This window comes from Ostrinia furnacalis, unplaced genomic scaffold (assembly GCF_004193835.3).
Source record: "Ostrinia furnacalis isolate ACB-3 unplaced genomic scaffold, ASM419383v2 OfSCF5588, whole genome shotgun sequence".
In the NCBI taxonomy this organism is placed as follows: Eukaryota; Metazoa; Arthropoda; class Insecta; order Lepidoptera; family Crambidae; genus Ostrinia; species Ostrinia furnacalis.
In genome coordinates this window covers 124,609-148,458 of record NW_021135827.1, presented here as the reverse complement: position 1 = coordinate 148,458, position 23,850 = coordinate 124,609, and the positions used below count along the sequence as shown (strand labels likewise).

The 23,850-nt window shown below is 44.4% G+C and overlaps 1 protein-coding gene across 1 annotated transcript in view; it reads left to right on the top strand.

Moving 5' to 3' along the window:
• Positions 1-23,850, top strand: part of LOC114361334 (E3 ubiquitin-protein ligase highwire-like) — a 58,441-nt gene that overhangs the window by 25,459 nt on the left and 9,132 nt on the right. Inside the window, exons 16-37 of the mRNA XM_028316330.1 lie at positions 286-480; positions 1,260-1,492; positions 1,832-1,837; positions 2,360-2,489; positions 4,104-4,342; positions 4,699-4,830; positions 5,699-5,922; positions 7,402-7,513; positions 8,050-8,280; positions 8,567-8,681; positions 10,940-11,127; positions 12,072-12,218; positions 13,941-14,111; positions 14,604-14,717; positions 14,892-14,980; positions 15,477-15,684; positions 17,072-17,244; positions 18,617-18,794; positions 19,613-19,855; positions 21,153-21,353; positions 22,442-22,549; positions 23,099-23,299. Coding sequence (XP_028172131.1) covers positions 286-480; positions 1,260-1,492; positions 1,832-1,837; positions 2,360-2,489; positions 4,104-4,342; positions 4,699-4,830; positions 5,699-5,922; positions 7,402-7,513; positions 8,050-8,280; positions 8,567-8,681; positions 10,940-11,127; positions 12,072-12,218; positions 13,941-14,111; positions 14,604-14,717; positions 14,892-14,980; positions 15,477-15,684; positions 17,072-17,244; positions 18,617-18,794; positions 19,613-19,855; positions 21,153-21,353; positions 22,442-22,549; positions 23,099-23,299 — 3,638 coding nt within the window. The remainder of the gene's footprint in view (positions 1-285; positions 481-1,259; positions 1,493-1,831; positions 1,838-2,359; positions 2,490-4,103; positions 4,343-4,698; positions 4,831-5,698; positions 5,923-7,401; positions 7,514-8,049; positions 8,281-8,566; positions 8,682-10,939; positions 11,128-12,071; positions 12,219-13,940; positions 14,112-14,603; positions 14,718-14,891; positions 14,981-15,476; positions 15,685-17,071; positions 17,245-18,616; positions 18,795-19,612; positions 19,856-21,152; positions 21,354-22,441; positions 22,550-23,098; positions 23,300-23,850) is intronic.

Sequence of the window (23,850 nt, the reverse complement as noted above, 5' to 3'; positions counted from 1 at the left end):
AATGTGTAACTCAGATTCTTAGATTCCATTACATAGTTAGTTACATACACGACGATCTAATAAAAGCGTGTTAAAAACCTGTTTTTTTCTGTCAGTGTCTAATACAGCCCTGTACCTTACGAGAGCAACAAATTGAAAGTTACCTGAATTCACTTTCATTGATTCAAACAATCTACAGCCAATAAGATCATCCTTTCATCCTACATTCCACTTTAACTTTTGCTGTACCTGGTGACTGTTACGGATTCTCTCATAATATTTTTTACAATATCTTTTTTTCAATAGCGTGCCAACTGTGGTACACATTCTGCGAGAGGTGCCGCGAGAAAGCTCTCAAAGCCGCTTCGTCCGTGAAGCAACCAAAGACCAAGTCGATCTCGGAACTGAGCTACGAACGCGTCATGTCCTCCGAGATAGACCACCAGGTCATCAGGGAGAACGCAATGTTCTTGCTCGACCTGGCTCCACTGACCAATTCAGGTAAGTGCATGTAGGGGTTATTTTCTCGTAAATGTTAATACTTGACATGCTTTTCTTTAACATTAATGATGTTATTATAAACATTCAAGGTGTTGGATTAGATTTTTAAGAATGGTCCCTCTTACTTTTTTTATGCATGACAAGGCATGTATTTGACCGCAATCAAAGTCAAAGTCAAAGTCAAAACTTCTTTATTTGTTTAGACTAATAAATAGTTCTTACAAATCGTCATATGCTCTTAAGGAGCCTCTACATGTCTCATAATCTTTTTACCCTACCAGCGCTTCGAAACCAACATTTGGCAAGTGCTGAGAAGAAGCGCCGCAACAAACTCAGTCACCACTGTCTGCCGGTTAATATAAATAAATAGAAATAGTAGTAGTAGCTACATTCGATTCAGGAGCAGTTCACTGAATTTACCATGCATTCTTGTATGGTGTATCATAAGAATGGGTATACAAGATTGCGTGGTATATTAAACAAGGTAGTGACGTGCTAATATCTAGACTTACATATAAGGTACTAGTAGAAATGACTCGCATACATAAATTTGAATAACATATAATCGCACCTGGTGTTAAGTGAGATGCGGTCTAGGATGGTACATAATTTGCCCTGTAAGTGCCTGTTCACGTAGACAAAAACGAATCACGTAAGTGTTACTCCTCGGTACGCCCATGAATATCAGAATAATCTGTCTGCATATTAAAAAGACCTATCACAAAATCTGCTCCAAGCTCAGCATTGATCGAGTTATGAACAGTCGCATCTTGTCATAGAATCGCTGAGCCGCATGTCGCCGATCCACGAGGGGCAGGTGCGCAGTCCGCCCACGCCGCCGGGCAGCGTGTGGCAGCCGGCGCCGCCCTTCCAGTGCCTGCCCGCCCTGGGGCTGGCGCCCAAGGCCGCCCTCGCCGCAGAGACCGCGCGCTACCACTCGCTGGGGCGCCCGCCGCCGTCAGCCGCGCATGCCGTAAGTCAAGGCTGCTTAACCCCAGGCCCGCGGGCCACAGTGTGGCTCGCAAAAGAATTTTAAGTTTCCCGCGCATGTATAGTTTGAAAAAAAACCGCACCAATAGAAAAAATCCCGCCCCGCACAGTACAAACGACCTCTCTGAAGTTAGCTGTCAAAAATGTAGGTGGCCCGTCGTTAACGACTGAATCCACCGTTTGGCCCGACTCTTCAAAAGGTTGAGCAGCGTTGCCGTAAGTGATGTACCTCTTTTCAGGGTCTTGGAAGTCAGGACTATTTTAGCTACTTCTACCAATTGAATATAGTCCGGTCGCCGACCACGTAGAATATCGTCCAATGACAGCAATATAGTTACGCGCGAGCAATAAAGATGGGTAGCTTGGGGTCATTGGACGAAATTCCACGTGCTCGGCGACCGGGCTTTAGTTGACAGCAATAACCAGCTAAAACAGACCTGATGACGTAATAGCCCCCTTTGACAGCTCACAAAATATATTTCAGTTAACTATGGATAACCTATCAGGACTATTTTATTTTGAATTTATTACTATCATAAAAGTCCATTGTGTGTTAAATATACCTTTGTCGTCCGTGCCCCCGTCGAGCGGACACATTCTCGTCATTTGTGTTACTTTCAGCATAAATTACACGCCTCCTGGCGTGACATTCCGAAAATTAGCTTCCTACAGCGGCGAAATTGCATCATCCATTGCAAACGTTATTTCAAGGGCAGTCAAGGATAACATGCGACTGACGCGTGCAAGATCCGGAGACCGTTGTTCCAAAGTGACTTATGAGTCTTGACTATCAGGGGCGGACTTAGACTTCAAACTATAGTTTGTGTCGGTAGCTCCTTAACAAATTCGGTTGCAGGAGGCGAGCGGCTCCGGCGAGGGTCCCAAGGAGGCGGCGCCGCGCGTGCAGCGCTCCGTGTCCATGGGACAAGCGGGCGCGCGCGACCTGGCCGCCGCGGCGCGCCGCTCGCACGAGCCGCTCGCAGCTATCGAGCGAGACATAGACCAGGACACGCTCTCAGGTACACCCACACTACCTGCTGAAATGATGACGATGATTTTGGGTTTGATAAATAAACCCAAAATCATCGTCATCATTTCAGCATACGTGCGCGTCCCGCTCGCAGCTATCGAGCGAAACATAGACCGCTCTCAGGTATATTTATTTATTTATTTATTTATTTATTAGGTACACCAACAAAGTCACATACACAATACAGTTCATACATTTTAACATGGTTTAACACATGATACGTATATGACCTCAATTACAGGCATACACAGCATTTCTTTTTGCAATGTTAGGGTAATTATACACTAGTAAAAACAAAAATCAATTGAATAGAGTCTAGAGTTTAAGCACCGAACAATATAAAGGACTTAGTAATTGTTCATTTTGTTCGGTGCCTAAGTCGTTCCGAATACAGGCTTGAGTTTTGACTTAAATTTAGGGACATGATGACAAATGCACATGAAATTCGTACTCATTGCAACTACAAAGATCAGACAGTATATTGACGCACTGTATATGCGAGTCGGTGAAGGGCCGATCCGAGGAGGCAAGTTCTAATTAGTGCAACACAAAAAATACATCTATACTGATTTACTGATATTAAAAAGAGGAAAGATTTGATTGTTTGTTTGGAGGGAGTAGCCTTCGAAACTAATGGACCGATTCGAAAAAATCTTTCACCATTACCAACCAAAAATAGGCTATAAAATATTTTCAAAAAAGTTAGTCAAACTTTAAAAATGTATTAATAAATGTATTATTTAATAAATTAAGTAGCATTACCATTTTCCGCAATTTGGTACTTCACGTACACATTAATTTACCGAAGTTCGTTTAGAGCCAACTATTGTCAAATATTATAGGTGTCAATTAGGATACGTTCAGAATGTAATTTTGCTATTATAAAGATATGCTAAGAAATCTTTTTAGTGGGCGTTACGAAGTTCGCCGAGACAGCTCGTCACAAATAAATATCTGTGATAGTAAAATACTAAATTGAATTAACCTTTTCAGCTCGCAAACGTAGGTGTGCATTTCCAGATATCCCAGTAATTCGTCATTGGAATTTCCAATAATTAATTTTCCATTTCAATATGACAATAGGATCGTGGCTAATCTGCGAACTCAAAGGTCAGCTCTGTTGTTCAATCGCGAAAATACGTAGAAATGCGAATACATTTATATCTTATTTTGAAACAGTATTAATTCACGGCACGTGTAGAGTTCTGTGTTAATAAAATTATTTATTACCGTCGAAATAGTAATTTTTATTTGTTGGTCTAGTATTTTGTAAGAAGTAAAAGACTAACCTGGTTAAAGACTAAATGATGACCTGATGATGATGATGATAATAATTTACAAAAGTTGAAAATTGTTCTACGCACTATGGTTTTTATTTAAAAAAAAAACAGATTTCTTAAACCAGTTTGATTATATCGCAACAGTGATTCGAGTCCATACCCATTCGTAAAAAAAATTACTTCTAGCATGAGTGTGGCAGATTTGATATAACTGCCTCTATTATCAACCTCGTCATACTGTCACGTCACACTGACGTCACAGAATGTTCTTTCGATTGTGTGTCAATAGCTTTGCGATATTACATCGGCTTATATTGCCGTAGGTGTCGGCTCATCCCTGCTGTCCCAGCCCAGCACGGCACTACAGAAGCTGGTCGGCTGCGGCGAAGATGCCGCCGAAGGCTGCACCGTCTCGGCCTTTGAGGCCCCCCACGTTGACTCGGACGCGCTTATGAAGCGTCCCGTACTGGAGTTCGTGCTAGCCCGAAGGGACCTGCACGCCTACACACAGAAACTGGACGGAACCGTCAGGATCAATACTGTTCGACAGTTTGCTTTTGAGGTATGTGACATAGACATTGTAGTCTTTTAGTCGGCCGTTTGGTGTAGTGGTTCGAAACGGACTACTATTCCGGAGGTAGCGGGTTCTATTCCCGCACAGTACAAACATTTGTGTGCATGAACATATTTGTTTGTATTGGACTGGGTGTTTTCTATGTATAATAAGTATGTATTTTCAAAAAAAAAGTATTTAAGTATGTTTATATCCGTTGTCTAGTACCCATAGTACAAGCTTTGCTTAGTTTGGGACTAGACGCGCAGTGTAAAATGTCCAAGAATATTTATTTATTTTTTATTTTATTTTTTTATTTTGTCAGTCCCATGACACGGGGTATGCAATAGTTGTTTCGCCGGCAGGCCCTGAACTGGCTGCTGCGCTCCACGACGCAGCCGACGTGCGTGCACGACGTGATGTGGTGGTTCTGCAACGCGCTTGAGAAGTACGCCAACGCCGTGCCGCCGCCCGCCAGCGTGGACGACAACAAAGAGGCAAGTGATCGCTCATGCGTGTCAGAGAAGCATTCTGTAATACGATTTAGCTCAGTACTCCCCTCAAAATGGCAGTTGTAGAATGCGTGAACTGGTACCTAAGTAATTTCTTCAGAAATTGGTTCATGATGCTTAGAGAGGAAACAATAAACATACTAAACGTCCCCGCCGCCAGCGTGGACGACAACAAAGAGGCAAGTGATCGCTCATGCGTGTCAGAGAAGCATTCTGTAATACGATTTAGCTCAGTACTCCCCTCAAAATGGCAGTTGTAGTATGCGTGAACTGGTACCTAAGTAATTTCTTCAGAAATTGGTTCATGATGCTTAGAGAGGAAACAATAAACATACTAAACGTCCCCGCCGCCAGCGTGGACGACAACAAAGAGGCAAGTGATCGCTCATGCGCGTCAGAGAAGCATTCGATAGTACGATTTAGCTCAGTAGTCCCCTCAAAATGGCAGTTGTAGAATGCGTGAACTGGTACCTAAGTAATTTCTTCAGAAATTGGTTCATGATGCTTAGAGAGGAAATAATAAACATACTAAAAGTCCCTGCCGCTAGTTGGGGCCCCGGAGTGGGGAGAAGGGGTTAAAGTTCTCACTTTTGAGTTATTCGCTAATATCTTTTAAATTGTGCTTCGTACAGAAAAATATCTATGACGCGATGAAAGCCAATAAAATTTTCTAAATCTTTTGCCCTAAACACTTTTTTCAAATTCCTACCCGTTTTCGAACTACACGTCCGGTGAAAATTTTCAAAACTAACTCCAGCTGCTCCCTTCCCCCTTTTTGAGTGAACTACAGGTACAACACGCTAAGTTCATTGCTGGAATAGTTCTGCTGACTATATCAAATCTCTCGCTACAGGCGGCTGCCAACGAGAACACCCGCAACGTGATAAAGTTCCCGGCAGCTTCGAGCATGTGCCCGGGCGGCACTTCGGCCCGCGGCGCTCGCACGGCCTTCCACGCGCTGCTGGGCTCCGTTAGCACGCTGGCGCCTTCGCTGCCGCCCGCCAGTGCTGCCGGGCTGCAAGCCGTGCGTTGCTGGGCGCTGCACTATGCGCCCGCCGACCGCGCCTTCCTGCACAGGTGACGTAACTATTATTCTTCTTCGGTCCCTCACTGATGAGGATCACCACAGATAGTGTTCCTCCACAGACTGCGGTCATAAGCTGTATGAACCGCACGATGCAAACTTCCGCCCACCGCGTCCGACCATCTCGTCGGTGCCCCGAGCACGTCTGCCTTCCATTTGTCCCAAGATAATTTGTTTCTCCAGACAATGCCTTGGAGACCGCATAATGTGTCCGAAGAAACAGAGGGTACGCTTTAGGCATATAGTGGAGAGCAGCGTGGTGATGTTGAGCTCTTTTAATATGGACTCATTGTCGACGTCACTATTTATACACCTTCAAAAAGGCATGGCCCACAGATCACAGAAACTAAAGGTAGATGTGACAAGGGGGCGGGGCCGGTGTCGCAGCAATATGCCCAAAAACAGAACACATTGCTCGTAACAGCAATGATGACAGCAGCGACGTCATAATGTAAACAGTTTACATTGCTTGCGTAGTACTAAAGATTATTCGCACGTTGAGTACTGATACCGCAGCTGCGCAGTGGATAATGAGCGCATATTTTGATTTCTTTGCGCATTAGTTGCAATCTCTCTATATTTCTATGGCATGGCCATATGTAGAGGTAACACTGTCTCACATCAAACATCTTCACAGGTAACAAGTATCCTACAGCACAGCAATCATAAGCAAAACCTGTGTTAAACCTGTATCATAACATCAGCCCAGGATACTGTGTCGCACAACGCTACAGCTCGGATACGCTGCAGCTTCGGCTGGTCGAAGATAAGCTGTGTCTGCGATAAGCTAAGATTCGTTCGTTCGTTCGTTCGTTTCAGCCGAAAGACGTCCACTGCTGGACAAAGGCCTCCCCCAAGGATTTCCACAAAGACCGGTCCTGCGCCGCTTGCATCCAGGTACTTCCCGCGACCTTCACCAGATCGTCGGTCCACCTAGTGGGAGGCCTGCCCACGCTACGTCTTCCAGCTCGTGGTCGCCACTCAAGAACTTTTCTGCCCCAGCGGCCATCATCTCTTCGAGCTATGTGCCCCGCCCACTGCCACTTGATTTTAGCGATTCTGCGGGCTATGTCAGTCACTCTGGTTCTCCTACGGATCTCCTCATTTCTGATTCGATCACGCAGGGAAACTCCGAGCATAGCACGCTCCATCGCTCTTTGGGTGACCTTGAGCCTTCTTATGAGGCCCATAGTAAACGACCACGTCTCAGAGCCATACACCATCACTGGCAACACACACTGGTCAAATACTTTTGACTTGAGACACTGCGGTATTTCGGACGTGAGAATTTCGCGAAGCTTCCCGAACGCTGCCCAGCCGAGCTAAGATTATCTCGCTAGAATAATGCTGTTTTCTGTGTAATGCTCTCGTGATACCATACTGACAATCTTCTTAATCAAAAATATGTAATATGGTTTATTTATAATGCGACCATTGATGGTTATGTATTTTACGTTAATGCCGCTGGATAGATCGCAAGTGTTCAGTGTGATCAGCAAAGTGCTGTCTCACTCGGACGACCCGAATTTCGAGGAGGGAATGCTGGGAGCCCTACACGACAGCTTCCACAGCTATACTTACAAGGTAACGTATACGAAGATGGCCATGAAGTGCTACAAACGAGAAATTAATACGTGTGACTTTGAGAGTTACTTTTATTGTTTTGGTTTTTTGTTTTATTCTAAATTGTTTCGTTTTATTTTTAGGTGTGCTATGCAATGAGGTAGAAAGGAAAGAGCTTTTTCGTAGTACGGTCAACAGCACGTCAACGTAAACACTGTGGTATCTTACGTAGTTGCGATAGGGGCGACTTCGCAACGAAAATGTATAGCTTGATGTGCTGTCGACTGTACATTATAAGAGTTATTTCATTTTTATTTTTTTTTAGTTTTTGTTATTTTCTAGCTTAATTCTCTTATCGTAATGGTGACAAAATAAAAATAGCTAGAGAATAATACAAGATCAAGCTTGTCAATTATACACGCAGCCTGATTTTCAAAGGCATGAAAATTCAAAACATTCTTCTGGGTTCATCGCGTGATACATGCTATTTGAAACTAGCTTCTGTGTTGTTAGAACAACCACTTCAAATTAATAATAATCAACCACGCATTCTACAGGAGAATTACGTATGGAGCTGTCCCGACGTGACGAGCTGGTGTGACATTGCCGTGTCGTCACGGCAGGGAATGGCGGGAGCCCTCACAGATGGCAGCACTGAAACGTTTTGGGAGAGCGGCGATGAGGATCGCAACAAGGCTCGCTGGATCGAGATCACCTACCCTCCCGGCACCGCCGAGGACCGTCCACACATTGTTTGTGTGCATCTCGATAACACCAGGGATACTGTGGTGAGTATATCATTCGCTTTTTATTTATTTAACGGCATTCAAACCTCTTTAGGGGGTTTACATGTGCCAATAATAATGTCAAGTGGAAATTGATATAATTCGAACATTGGCAATATGGCGGTGCAAGACCAGGGCATGAGCTTCTCCTTAACTCCTAGAAGATGCAGTTTAGCTGGGTTTTAGTCAGATTTTGTCATTAGGGTGGCAGCAATTGAGTCACTGAAAACCACAAAAATATAATTTCATGATCTGATGAATTCAATTGATGTTTATTTATTTGTTTTAGAACAAGACAATGCTGGCTTCGTTCCTGTACAGCAGCGGTTCCGAGGAGCTGGTACACATGCAAGACATAGAAGTCGATCCCAAAGTAGCGACTTGGCTCTGCTATTCGTTGCCAAGTAAGTTTCATGCTTAGAATTTGAATATCACAATGAATATAAAATAGGTATTGGATTCAGGTTGTGGTCCAAATTAGTTACCTGTCTGGTAGGGTACTTTTTATGGAAATAATCCCACCACTGCATCCTTCATTCGTATAACCAGCTACAGTTTTGCTACTAATTAAACACTATCGGGAAGCTAAGTAGTCACAAAGGAAAGCTGTCTTGGCTCCCGCAATGAATCTAATTAAACGAATATAAGAGAACTTCTAAGCATAATATCGATTAAATCGATAGGGTTTTCTATTGTTCTTAGATGAGAGGGGGTGTACGAGTGTTTATAAGTATAAAGTTAATAAAACTACCAATAGACTTAGCTCGCGCAAGTGAAGTATTGCGCGGGCCCTTTATATGGTTAAATCGTTTATTTATTTATTTATTTACGGCACAATACAATTAACATAACAACATTTGTTTTGTATGAAACTGAGACTGTGTTGGGAACAATATACCGTTGTTTGCAAAGCTATCTAGCATTCTTTCGACAAGTCCATAGAAGGCGTCTTGGTCGATTCTAGTACCCAAGGCGCAGTCCACTATGCGGCAGAGGGAACACTCCAGGGTTTTAGTGAGATAGTGTCTCACATAACCTATTGCCCCTCGGCGGCAGGTACAACGGGCCATTTTCGTGTGTGGTATTGTCAATGCTGCGTTCTCCCTGCTGCCGGACTTGTGGACTCCTTTCTCCTCTTGCATCTCCGTCAGCAGAGGTACGCCGTGACGACAGAGGGCCCCCGCTGAAAATCAGTTTCAAGACAAACTCTGGCGGTCTTCATGTACGCTGAGCGGGTGCCTTTTTGTCAGAGGTGCACAAGCAGTTAATTGTCCACTTGTTTCTCTCTATTTGAATCTACACTCAACATCAAATAAACCGCACCTTCCGCGACGCGAACTTTAAAGATTTTCTTCTGACACAATCGTGGTGCCCCAACAATATTGGTGTTATTTGAAAGCCCAATAAATATCCTTACAGAAAAACACATTTAATTTTTTAATAAATGATTAATATACAGGGTGTTAGGTAAATGGGTATATGAGCCGACACTAGCCCATGTTAACATGGTCATATAAATGGTATGGTGAAGTCAGAAATTTGATATCTTCATTTTATTCTTTTTAATTTTCATACAAAATAAATTTTATAAGATCCGATTTGTATGAAAATTAAAATAATTAAAATTAAGATATCAATTTTCTGACTTCACCATACCATTTATANATAAATGGTATGGTGAAGTCAGAAATTTGATATCTTCATTTTATTCTTTTTAATTTTCATACAAAATAAATTTTATAAGATCCGATTTGTATGAAAATTAAAATAATTAAAATTAAGATATCAATTTTCTGACTTCACCATACCATTTATATGACCATGTTAACATGGGCTAGTGTCGGCTCATATACCCATTTACCTAACACCCTGTATACCATAAATGTGACTTGAAAACAGACCTCACTTTGGGCTCACCTCTGGGATCAAATAGACCAATTCTTATGGTTATAAAACCAAATAATGATCTCACGTGTCCTCTTTTACAGATGGATAACGATTAATAAAAAAAGTTTTATAGCCATAAAAGTTGGCTCAAGCGTAACTACCTATTTTTTGAAGAAGTAACTCTGGATCCTTCTACAGACACATTTTTGGGGTAAAAACCTTTCCTTTTATGAAATTAAGGTTAGAACTAGGCTTTTAGATGGTGCCAATATTGTTGGGAAGTGGGGATGCATACGTTTGAGAAGTGCTTGTTGCGGGAGGTGCGATTTATTTGATGCCGAGTGTATGTCTTGGCTGCTTGTATATCAGGGATGGCGAATCTTTATGTATCAACGTGCTACTTTTCCGAAAAAATGTTTGATAAAGTTTTAGACGTGCCATCAAATATCACCTAATGCTATCAATGAGGGGTATAGACTATACCCCTCATTGATAGCATTAGGTGATATTTGATACTATACCGTATAGTACAAGTGGTGCCACTGGCGAGTGACAGGACCTTACTCAACAGTGGCACTAACTGATGAGGGCAAATACGATAGTCCTTATATAAAACACATTATTTTATAGTGAATTTTGCAATAGGTGGGCGTGCCCTAAATATTGTGGCGCGTGCCATCAATGGCACGCGTGCCATTGGTTCGCCATCCTTTTTGTATATCTTTCTTGCAAATAAAAAGTTTTCTACAATAGTTTTGTAATGTGGTCTCCGCAGAGATGCCGAGCAGTTCCGTGCGCGTGCGCTGCGAGCTGCGCGGCGCGGAGCCGGCGGTGCGCGTGCGGCAGGTGCGCGTGCTGAGCGCGCCCGCGCCCGTGCCCGCCGCCGCCGTCGCGCCCGCGCGCGTGCTGCACGCCGTCGCCGAGGCAGACGCGCTGCGCGTGTTCAGGCTGCTCACCTCGCAGGTACTTACGTTGCCAGTGTTACCACAGAATAATAATAAGTACTACGTACAGAAGGTTTACTTCGCGAAGGTATTTAAAAAAAAATGTATGTTCAATGTCATCAACAATATGATGTAATTTAGCTTGTTTCAAGAGTCGAGCACCATTTTGTTGAAAAACGTCAGTGATCGGTACTGCGCCGAAGCCATAGGGCTGACTTCGGTAAAATGATGTGTGACGTGAGCACGTGAGGTGTCAAACTGCAGAAAATGGCGGAGGAAATACATAATTGAGCATGAATTATCATGAATAATATTAACTACTTGTTTACCTCTCAGTGTCTTGAGGCAACTTAAAAAAGTACATTCTGTGTTTTTATTATTATTTAGGCAGTTAAATACTGCATAGTATTTAGTACACCATTTTCTTTGTTTTCTTCCATCATTCACAAGAATACGCGTGCGTGAGTCAATGTTCGCTCGTATGTGAGGCCTTGTCGAATAGTAGATGGTCATCACCTGTAGGTGGGCCATCGTGTGTGTTTTGTTTTCGATGTAAACTCGCGGAGATGAACAGGCCTGGTGTTACATACCTGATGCAAAATATTGACATTAAGTATAGATCGTGTCATCCATGAAGACACCACCATTCTTCCGTTAATATTTGAGTGTTATCGGTGCACGCTTAACTATAATTTATTGCTCGGATCAAACACCACGCACCCCGCGTTTCCCTCAACCAAAAATTGGTGGGGCTCGTCTTCGTGGATGACACGATCTATAGCTTGATATAAAATGAAACGCAGTATATCGACTGCCTTCCGTAGCTCAGTTAAAAAAGTATTTTTTTTGTGTCACTTGCCAAATTATGAATCTATCATGATTCATGACCCATGTGATTTTAATCTACTATTGTAACCCTGTGTATTCTGTGTCAAAATGGTACTAAAGCCCCATTCTTCCCAGGTGTTCGGCAAGCTCCTCGAGTGGGAGCGCAGCGAGCCGGGCGAGGCGGCGGCGGCGGAGGACCCGGCCGCCAACGACAGCGACCTGCGCGAGCACGTGGTCGGCATCCTCTTCGCCGGACACAAGCTCACCTCGCTGCAGCGCCAGGCAAGTGTCGAACACTGCAGGGCACACAAATGGCACCCCTACACATGTCCCTACCAACATATCCCCACTATTAGGGATACTGTTCATTACAGCATCAGTCTCGGTTAGAGAGCCAAAAATAACTGCTGTCTTTGTTATTCTTTAAAGAAAACTATACCCATCGTAGAAGTAGGTACTCGTTGTCTAGTAGCGACATGCTGCTGATGTAGTTACCACTCACTCCACTACCACTCGCTCCGCGAGGTGACGGCGGTGGGAAGATCCATGGTGGACACACCTGCAAGGCAAGCTGCTGCAGTGAAAGCGCAGCTCCATAACCTTATACTGATCTCACGTTATAGATGCTTGATGTTAGCATATTTCCTCCTTAAGCTTCTTACGACATCCACAGGTAAAAGGAGAGATTGTCTTTACTCTACACAGAGACAAAAATGTTTATTTTTCGTTCGTTCGTTCGTTCGTTTCAGCCAAATGACGTCCACTTTATTTTTATTCAAAGGAATTATTAAAACCGTGCGATATGAACTAAATAACATCTATCAATTGTTATAGGCACGATTTTAGTACGCAATACTTTTTTCATACACTAAGGGCTGATTTTTCAATGGTCGGATAACTTTTAACTGAAGAATAAGTTTGGCACATTGATAGTTTTAGTGTGGGAAATATTCTTCAGTTAAAAGATATCTGGCGATTGAAAAATCAGCCCTTTAAACCTGTATTCATCCTATAAATATTCATACAAAATAATAAGCTTGCAATTTCTGATGAACTCGTTTGTTGTTCAGTAATTCTCAGACATCACAACATGGTTTACATTTACATAAATTATCTCATATGGCAAAAACAATTTGAATCTTCAATGACTTATGAATAGAAATTCGTTAAAGCGCTTGGAATTTATTAGCGATGTTAGAATTTGTTTAAAGGGCAGGCCAAGGGTGTCGAAGGGTGCGGTTGTTGCCCTGAACAGAGCTGTGACCTCGCCTGAAAATGCGTGGGCGAAGCTTACCGACTGCAAACGAACAAATTGGATTGTTCCTTTTAAACATTTCAAAACACATATGAATATGGTGTATAAGTTTATTGACATTTAGCCATAATAAAATTACTAGCAATCTTATCATATAACAAAGATTTTTATGTTGTTTTTTAATGTTCGATATTGCGATAAATTCACACGTAACTTGCTCAGGGATAACGTGACTGATCATCATTATGCTAGCTACATGTTCCCATATTGATTGTCAATAGAGACTTGCTGAACCAACTGACATTGAATCCATTTTCAACCGACTTCAAAAAAAGGAGGAGGTTCTCGTATGTTTTTTTTTCTATGTTTGTTACGCGATAACTCCGCCAATTATGAACCGATTTGAACAAATCTTTTTTCGGCGTATAGGTAATACCTCAAGGGTGGTCCCATTTAAATTTAATAATAGAAAAAACAACCCCCAAGGGTGGAAAATTGGGGATGAACTTTTTTATACGCAATATCTCCGCCGATTATAAATCAATTTGAACGATTATTTTTTTGTTGAATAGGTATTATCAAAAGGGTGGTTTCATGCGAATTTGAAGAAAATATTTCACCCCCAAGGGTGGAAAATTGGGGATGAACTTTTTTATACGCAATATTTTTAATTTTTAGTATTTTTTTTTGTGTTCACGCATATGAAGTCGGTTTTATTTTTTTTAAAAGGTTAATTATGTGGTACCCAGGTGATGTCGCACATAGTAACCGCCATCGGCTACGAAGCGGCCCGCGTGCGTGACGACTGGGAGACGGCGCTGCTATGCGCAGAGGCGGCCGAGCGCTCCGGTGATGAGATCACGCACAGGGCCATCCCTCAACCTACTGTGGATAACTACTGCTTCGAAATGCTGGCTCTGGTAAGTGACAGGTTCACCCTGTGCCTCGGCTAACGTTTTGAAGTAGATTGCCACCCAATACTAAACAAAAAGTTTTCAGACTTATTTATTGACTAGTGGCCGCCCACGACTTTTACCGATCGTTTTACCCCCTTAGGGGTGGAGTTTCGTAAAATGCTTTCTTAGCTAATGCCTACGTCATATTAACATCTACCTGCATGCCAAATTTCAGCCTGATCCGTCCAATGATTTGGGCTGTGCGTTGATAGATCACTATGTCAGTCAGTCAGTCACCTTAGAGTTATATATATTTAGATTTATATTGTTGGACAATTTAAAAAAGAAGGTTTTTCGTTAAAAAATAGTTATTACTTACTTATGCTAATTTTCGTTGAAGATTCCATAGAGTTCCGACTGAAGCTTTCTGAAATAATATTGTTCAGAATATTTGTCAATTTGCCAGTACCTGCAACCTTGGGTCTTATTGCGTGTGACGAAAGTGTTCGTTTCCAGCTGTTGGCTCTAAGCGGTAGTGCTGTGGGGTGCGCGCACCTGGCCCAGCGCACGGAACTGTTGGCGGACCTGCTAGCGCTGCTGCACACTGGCAGTGAGCGCGTGCAACGGCAGGTAAGCATTCCCCCTCCCTCCTCATTTCACCCCGCTCAAATGAACAAGCACAATGTGATGATAAAAATTATACGTTTTGTAATTCGGCTTTTCATTTTACTTTACTGTAGATAAAGGTCTGTCTGTATTTTCTTGAATAAGTAAGATTGTGTTACATAACAATTTTGGTTTCAGGTTATTTCATTACTCCGAAGAATGATATCAGAAATCAAGCCACAGAAAGCGCTTGTGGCCATCAACTATGGAAATGATTTGAGCACTCGGTAAGTTTTTAATTCAGACGATCACAACACTAATTTACCATCTATGTATGGTTGTTTTACTTGCCTACTTCCATTTAGTAGAAGTTATTTACAAATTGGAGCCAGTGGCGGCGTAGCATAGGTTGGTCCGGGGTGATACATAAGTAAGTTAGGTATACATATAGCGGGGGTTAGGGCACCTCCGAATGGTCTCGTGCCCCCCAGGATTTTTGGGTTATCGACAGATGGATGTCAGTAAGTAACTAAGTCATGAGCTATATGATACCCCGTATCATGACATATCAGATACGCCCGCGCCGTCCTTGTCGTGTCCCAGATGCGCCAGTGGGTACTAATCTGCGCGACCTGACCTGATGTTGGCAACCGGGGCAGACCACCCATTACGCCGTTACTGATTGGAGCTGTACCGATAAAAAATCCAATCAGCTTGGATAAACATTTCTGTATGATCCATCAGTGGCTACCGCATATTCGATGTTTCTGCCTTTTTTCGCAGCGTGACGTTACTGGACTACCTGCTGAGCTACCTCGGCAAAGCCATCACGGTGCAGATGAAGGTGAAGGGCGCCAGTGGGTCCAGCCCGGCCACGGTCACCATGGGCTCCAGCGTCGCGTCCACGCCGCCCTCCACCTGGTTCCTGCGCGGAGAGACCTCCAAGAAGCACGCGCACCTGGTCGCCAAGCTGCTGGCTGATATGGCCGAGGTATGTTGGAACGTTCTAGATTTTCTCGATCTTTTTACCTGTCACTTTGAAGAAAAACTAAAAGTGTTATTCGTACGTAGTCCGACGCCGGCCTATTAATGCACGCTAAGACACGCCCGCAGTGTGCGCCCGCCTCTCGCCCTGCGTATGGAACAGGTTTCGCCACATTTTGCTGCGCATACTTTTTACCGTAAAACCGTTCGCACTTTGTTCGAGTACAGTTTCCAAAGTAATAAGATTAGTGATTTTTTTTGTTTAAACTCGACTAAACTGCCCTGTTCGGGCTCGTTTAGGCGGTGAGCGAGCGAGTGAGAACGCGCGGTGGGGAGTGCTACTCGCCTGATAATAGAAAGGGATTGTTTTTTGTCCGGACACGTTTAGCTACTTAACCAGAAGCTTCCAATCGAGTGAGACCCGCTCGTTTAACATTGACTATGGAGGTCTCACTCACTGTGATGTGAGTGACGATGACACTGTGGAATATGATGCTCAACCACACTAAGGAAGCTAAGGTGTTAGTGCTTCCTTCCGAGCGGGTGTTGTGCTCGGGGACCAAGGTCCGATTTACACCATCTTGGTTTGTCTATATACAGTGTGTCCGGGCATGTAGTGATCAAACTTTAAAGGCGTAATCTATGAACAATTTTATCGATAAAAATACTTCAATACATGTCGCACGCGACATGCGAAAATGCACTGCCTGAAAGAATCACACAACCTATTCCGATTACTATGGAAACCGCTGGGAAGGGGTATCTTTGTTCAATAATTACGTCAAAACTAATAGACGTAGACTTATAAATTTACATTCGTTTTGTAGAATAGCTCAAATACTAAAAATACAATGCAAATAAAACATACCTTAACGACCTGGTTTTTCTTGTGTTGGAAAATAACTGAAAAAGAAGTGAAAAAAGTAATGTATTTTTCTAATTAAATCCATTCTTACTCCCATAAAATGTATGAAATTTGTGTCTGTTTTCTTCTTCTACTAATAGATAATTTTATTGGCTATCGCATGATATAAAATATTTGCCTACTAATGTTAAGCTACCCACGCTTTCACTTGTTTTTTAAAGAAGAGGTGTAAACTAAAAATTAAAAACTTAAATCGATGTAATTTTTCGAGAAATGGGTCAGGCCCCAAATTTGAAGTATTTTTATCGATAAAATTGTCCCTAGAATTTGCCCTTAAAGTTTGATCACTACAAGCCCGGACACACTGTATACTTGGCAGGATATAAAACTCCGTCACCGCGATGCAGGTTTGTATGAGCGGCGGAGTGTGCCATAGTGTAGTAGTGACAGCGCCATCTGTTGGTACACAGTTTGTAGTGGCGTATCGTCGATGTCGCCACACCACCATACATTTTATTTGTTGCTGCAGGACAAAATATCAGCCGACTGGGGCCAGGAGACGCGCACCGCGCTTGCCAACTACGTGGGCGCGATCGCGCAGATCGCCGAGAGCGAGCGGCGGCCGGCGCGCTGCGTGTCCTCGCCCGCCATGTGGATGGCTCTCGCCGCGCTCTGCGTGTGCGAGCAGCCGCACATCGACCTGTGAGTACTAACAGGCCTGTTCATCTCCGCGAGTTTACATCGAAAACAAAACACGCACGATTGCCCCCTACAAGAGTACTATTCGACAAGGCCTCACATACGAGCGAACATTGACTCACGCACGCGTATTCTTGTGTATGATGGAAGAAAATAAAGAAAATGGTGAGTTAAATACTGTGCTGTATTTAACTGCCTAAATAATAATAAAAACACAGAATGTACTTTTTTAAGTTGCCTCAAGACACTGAGAGGTAAATAAGTAGTTAATATTATTCATGATAATTCATGCTAAATCGTGTATTTCCTCCGCCATTTTGTGCAGATTGGCACCTCACGTCACATCATTTTACCGAAGTCAGCCCTATAGCTTCGGCGCAGTACCGATCACTGACGTTTATCAACAAAACTTCTGACAAACTTGCTTGACTTTTGAGACAAGCTAAATTACACCATATTGTTAATGACATTGAGCATACATTTTTTTAAATACCTTCGCGAAGTAAAACTTCTGTACGTAGCAATTATTATTATTCTGTGGTACTAAGAGCGCTTTCACATATAGACGTTTTTGTCGCGCTGCACAGTGAATCTCTTCACACTTCGGGGGCTGTAGCGCGGCTAAATCGCGATGCCGTTGCTAGCGACAGCCGCGCTTCACAGTCGCGCTACAGATACGCGTTGAACTTGGGGTGGAATAAAGGTGATAAAAAATATGAAACAGAATTACACCAAGTAGGTACAACTGATGGCACGGGATTACGCGGCGTATACTGCCACCGCTAGACTGAAGCGCCGCAGTTGCGCTACATTAGTATGTATAGATACAAGTCGCGCCACTGTAGCGCGACAAAAGCGCTCTAATACTATTGCTTCGCAATATTCACACTTATTACCTACTGGTTAAGGTGGTAGATCTTGGAATCATTTTGTGCTGTTTAGAAACTGACGCAAAATTTTGCTTGAATTATTTAGGACTAACGTGACTTTGTGCGGTGTAGACCAGGCATTAATAAGGCGTCATTTGACAGAAGTTGACGAAGTGGGTAGTATAAAGAACGTGGTGCACTATCTACAACATAATGTTGACCTTTCTTCTTGAGTGATTTTTAGTACTCAGTGTACTTTACAACACGTCTTCTGCCCTTCCAATTCCGTGCAAAGACTATTTACTACTCTGTTCGCCTTCACTGATGTAGAGCAGCCTCATGCGGTTTGATTAATCCTTCAAGGCCCGCGAATCTAGACACAATAGATAATCAATTGTTATGGCATTAATGTATGCCGTCTGACTTTAAAGGTTAAGCAGCTTTGTAACTTGTATGGTCTGACTGATAAGTTCTTTGACTTTGCTTCATTAAACACTTACTTGCAGGATCAACGGCACAGAAGGTCGCGAGTCGCGTCGCGAGCCGGAGGCCCGGCCGTTCTGCTCGAACCACGACGACGGCGCCACCGTAGCGGTGGTGGAGTGCCGCACATGCGGCCCGCTGTGCGGCGAGTGCGACCGCTTCCTGCATCTCAACCGCGCCGCTCGCACGCATCAACGCCAGGCAAGTACACTAGCAGTTGCCCCCTTAATTGATATTTATTGTCCGTGGTGCATAATCTTTTCTTAAAGGTTTTAAACCTTTGTTTGTCACCTGTCATCCGCTTTGCAATGGAGGGAAGTCGAACCTTAATTTCGAACTCCTCTTATGTTCTTCTGATTAATTTCGTTGCGGGTCCAATGACAGTTTAACTTTCCCCCGGGACAAACTTTACCTTCATTGGTTGGGTTTTTATGGCGGTCAAACTGTAGATCCTGGATACACAAGAGTTGCAGTGGTGGGAACGAGAGGTGGGAATAGGCCCGTATAGCAGTTGCAGGTCCCATCTACTGTGTGACGCAAGAATGTAATGGTTAAGGATCACACATAAAAACTCGGAAAGGGATTGTCTCCGTATCGACTCGAGACTTTCAGTATTCTGCCTATGAAACTTCCTACTGCAACGCACACTAATCAGAGTCGTAACGTTATTGTATCACGTCGATACAAGCTCACGAACCACGGTGCATTAGTGGTCAACTTGTTTACGGCATGTCATCCGCGGGGTTATGGGTCTTCGTTCAGATCATATACAAACTCAATTCATATTTTACTTACTATCGGCCACAGTGTTAACTACCTATTCCCGGTCATGTCGTCTCATTCTATCGCAAAGGATCACCATTTGATGAGAGCGAGAGCAAAAACGAAAATTGATAGTTAACACTGTGGCCGATAGTACATCTGCAAAGAGGAGGTCTCCTTCAGCAGGACGAACATAACAATAAAAAAAAGTCAGAAAATATCGCAGCTAGTGTTCTAAACCACAATTTTATTTGTAGATCTGCAAAGAGGAGGAGAGTGCTATCCGTGTGGACATCCATGAGGGCTGCGGACGCGCGAAACTGTTCTGGCTACTGCTGCTGGTTGACCGGCGCACGCTGAAGGCGCTGGCAGAGTTCCGCGGCATGGACGCGGCTGAAGGCGACGAACTCGGCTACGCGGGCACTTGTCGCTTCTGCGGCGCTCGTGGCAGCACTGGCTTGCTGGCTATTGGGAATGTATGCGCTGATCAGCAGTGCCAGGTACTTCACTACTCATTACTTATACTCTCTTAAGCTGATGAGGTTGAGTCAGAATTCCGCGGCATGGACGCGGCCGAGGGTAACGAACTTGGCTACGCGGGCACCTGTCGCTTCTATGGAGCTCGTGGCAGCACTGGCTTGCTGGCTATTGGGAACGTGTGCGCTGATCAGCAGTGCCAGGTACGTCACTACTCCTAGATGTCGCCCACGACGAGCTTTGCTACGCGGGCACCTGTCACTTCTGCGGAGCTCGTCGCAGCACTGGCTTGCTGGCCGCCCTATAGATAATCTCGAAAGCCGATGAAGTTAGACAGAGTTCCGCATGGACGCGGTTGATGGCGACGAACTCAGCTACGCGGGCACGTGCCGCTTCTGCGGCGCTCGCGGCAACACTGGCTTGCTGGCTATTGGGAAAGTTTGCGCTGATCAGCAGTGCCAGGTACGTCACTACACATTACTGGCCGCCCTATACAGGGTGAAACGATAAATGATCTCGGTCGGTCCACCTAGTGGGAGGCCTGCCCACACTACTTCTGGCTCGTGGTCGCCACTCGAAAATTGTTCTGCCCCAGCGGCCATCGCTCTACGAGTTATGTGCCCCGCCCACTGCCACGTGCCCAAAGTGGCCAGTGGGAAAGAGGGGCCTCATACAACCTGTCCCGCAGGAGCACGGTCGCGAGGCGTGCAACCGCGTGTTAAACTGCGGGCACATGTGCGGCGGCGTGCGCTGCTAGCTGCTGTACCTGCCGTGTCTTTCCGATTTTTGTCCAATTCTAAACCAGTCTATTCGAAGGCTAAGATTCCCTTTGCTGTACCATACATCCTAGGGCCGTCTTTAACCTACTAGGGGCCCTGAGCACTTAAGGATCAAAGGGGTCATCAAGATCAACCCTTATCATTTGGAAAAAGGTCTTTTGAGCAGATGGGGGTCCCCTCGGTCGTGGGGCCCTGAGCATGTGCCCATAGTTCGATCGTTCGTTCGTTTCAGTCGAAAGACGTCCATCATCATCATCATCATCATCATTTCAGCCACAGGACGTCCACTGCTGAATATAGGCCTTCCCCAATGCTTTCCACGTTGATCGATTGGTAGCGGCCTGCGTCCAGCGCTTCCCTGCTACCTCTACGATGTCGTCGGTCCACCTTGTAAATGGACGTCCAACGTTGCGTTTTCCGGTACGCGGCCTCCATTCCAGAAACTTGCTGCCCCATCGGCCGTCAGTTCTGCGTACTATATGCCCTGCCCTGCGAAAGACGTCCACTGATACACAAAAGCCTGATACGACCTGTCCCGCAGGAGCACGGGCGCGAGGCGTGCAACCGCGTGTTAAACTGCGGTCACATGTGCGGCGGCGTGCGCTGCGAGCCGCTGTGCCTGCCGTGCCTGGCGGGCTGCGGCGCCGGCCGCTGCACCGAGAACGCGCCGCTGCGCCAGGACGCCGACGACATGTGCATGATCTGCTTCACCGAGCCGCTGCAGGCCGCGCCCGCCATACAGGTATGCACTAAGGCCTGGTCCGTGAGCACGTAGAATTTTGTCCCATGACCCCAAGCTACCCATCCTTATCGCTCGCGCGTAAATATGTTGCTGTCGCGCTCGCACACTCACTGCGGGCGCCCGTCGCACAGTCGCGACAGCAATTTAATTACGCGCGAGCGATAAGGATGCGTAGCTTAGGGTCATTGGACAAAATTCTACGTGCTCACGGACCAGGCTTTAGCCATAGCACTCACTCGCAATGTATATTTTATGAAGTATAGGTTAGCGTCCGTGACTCCCACTCGGCATGGGGAAAACTGAAAACTAGCGTCGTGGCCTTCCTCACTGTGGGCCTCGGCATATGCTGAGTGGGGTCTCATTGCGATTGGCATCGCTATGCGACAGGGTGGCACTGCTCACTTTACTTTCTTTTTAGGATTAGTAGTAGTTTCGCACGATTTTCCTTCGCACGAATTATTGAAAGGGGATGTTTCGCACATTCGTGCGAAGGAAAATCGTGCGAAACTACTACTAACCCTCCATGTATGTTTTTTAAATAAATAAACAAAAATCCTTTATTGCTTTACAAATGTGATAAGTGTTCCTCTGACTTGTTTGTTTTTTTTTTATTTACCTGTTTTGTCTTTTGTGATATCCATTACAATAAATGATTCTTTCTTTCTTTCAATGGTGTTCAACCCTAGCATCGAATCTAATCGAAACTGTTGACCAATAAAATCCGAAGCATTGCTCTAAAATAAGACACGTCAATCTTTTGAAGAGTCAGGCCAAACGGTGGATTCAGTCTTTAACTACATGCCACTTACGTTTCCTGGATTTGAGCAGCCTTGCTCTAAAATGACTTCATTAAAACCTTAAAAATTTGCCATTCGAATGAGTTAGCAAACGTCACTTACTTCATTGGTCTTTATGATATAAAACTTCTTTTTTACAATGGCGAAAATTTCAGTTAGTTTCTTAAATAACATGTCCATGCGTTAGTTCAGAAAAGAAGCGGTTGGTTGATACTTAGGAATCCACTAATCTTAACAAAATATTTATAAAATCGTGTAAAACTTAAATAACTCGTTCTTTCTGTTTAACAGCTGAAATGCGGGCACGTGTTCCATCTGCACTGCTGCAAGAAGGTCCTGAACAGCAAATGGATTGGTCCGCGAATCACATTCTCTTTCGCACAATGCCCCATCTGCAAGGTAAAACAATTCGGTATTATATTTGGTACCTACGAAGCTAAAATCGCGGCCCTTATTAAAAGTCACCATGCTTTTTATGAGTAAGAAGAATGAATTTATTGATTTGCATTACTGCTGTCAAGTTGAACTGAATTTCGACAAACGTACGCTCTTGTCAGAGAGAGTAGCGTAGTGGTGTCTGAGTCACGTCGATGTCAAATGGTCTCAGAGTAACGTATGTCATAGTGTCTGTGTAATATGTTTGAAATACCTACAACATACCTACCTTCTTGTTTTAAACTTTCATGGTCACTATCAATTATTATTACTAACCATAAAATCTCACCCGCAAGTTTACTTAGTTTACTCCGTGACCATGGCGCTTGCAACAGTGCCGAAATATCGGAAACTCAAAATTAAGGTACAGACAGGCACGTCAACGTAACCACTATGGGTTCTTGTACAGTTGTAATAGGGGCGAGTTTGCAACAAAAAATGGGTAACCTGATGTGCTGTCGTGTGTACATGGTAGCAATAATAATAATGAACATACCTTGTTTGTTCCCACAGGAGGACATGGACCACTGGACCCTCGAAGACCTGCTGGACCCGATCCGGCGGCTGCAGGACGAGGTGCGGCGCAAGGCGCTGATGCGGCTGGAGTACGAGGGCGCGGCCGTGCCGGGTGCGGCGCGAGGCCGGCCCGTTCTGGACCCCGCTGAATACGCTATGGAGCGCTACGCCTACTACGTGTGCCATAAGTGCGAGCGGGTGAGTTGCTCCGATAGTTCTCTCTCATTCGCCCTCTCTTTCCCTCTCTCTTATTTATTTATTTTATCTACTATATAAAAATAAGTCGGGTTTTCCTTCCTGACGCTATTACTCCAGAACGCACGAACCGATTTCTACGGTTTTGCATTCGTTGGAAAGGTCTCGGGCTCCGTGAGGTTTATAGCCGCGCGATAAAGCTTTTCTGTGACATACAAAATTGCACGCGGGTGAAGCTGCGGGCGAAAAGCTAGTTAGGTATACAAAACAGGACAATATCGTAACAAGCAATACAATGAAGATATGAATACCTACTTATACTGTCTCTCTCACTCTCAATTTGTCTCGATTCCTCTTACCCTATCGCCATATCTCTATCTCCAATCTTTCACTTTCCCTATTTCCTCTTCATTCTTATCCTATCTGTTGCTCACTCTCTTTCTATCTATCCTCATTCCGCCCTCGCTATATTTCTATCCACCCACTCTCTCCTTTTCTCTCCCTACGGGCCTATCTTCACTTAGATGGACTGGAAATGCCAGTGGTAGTAAAAT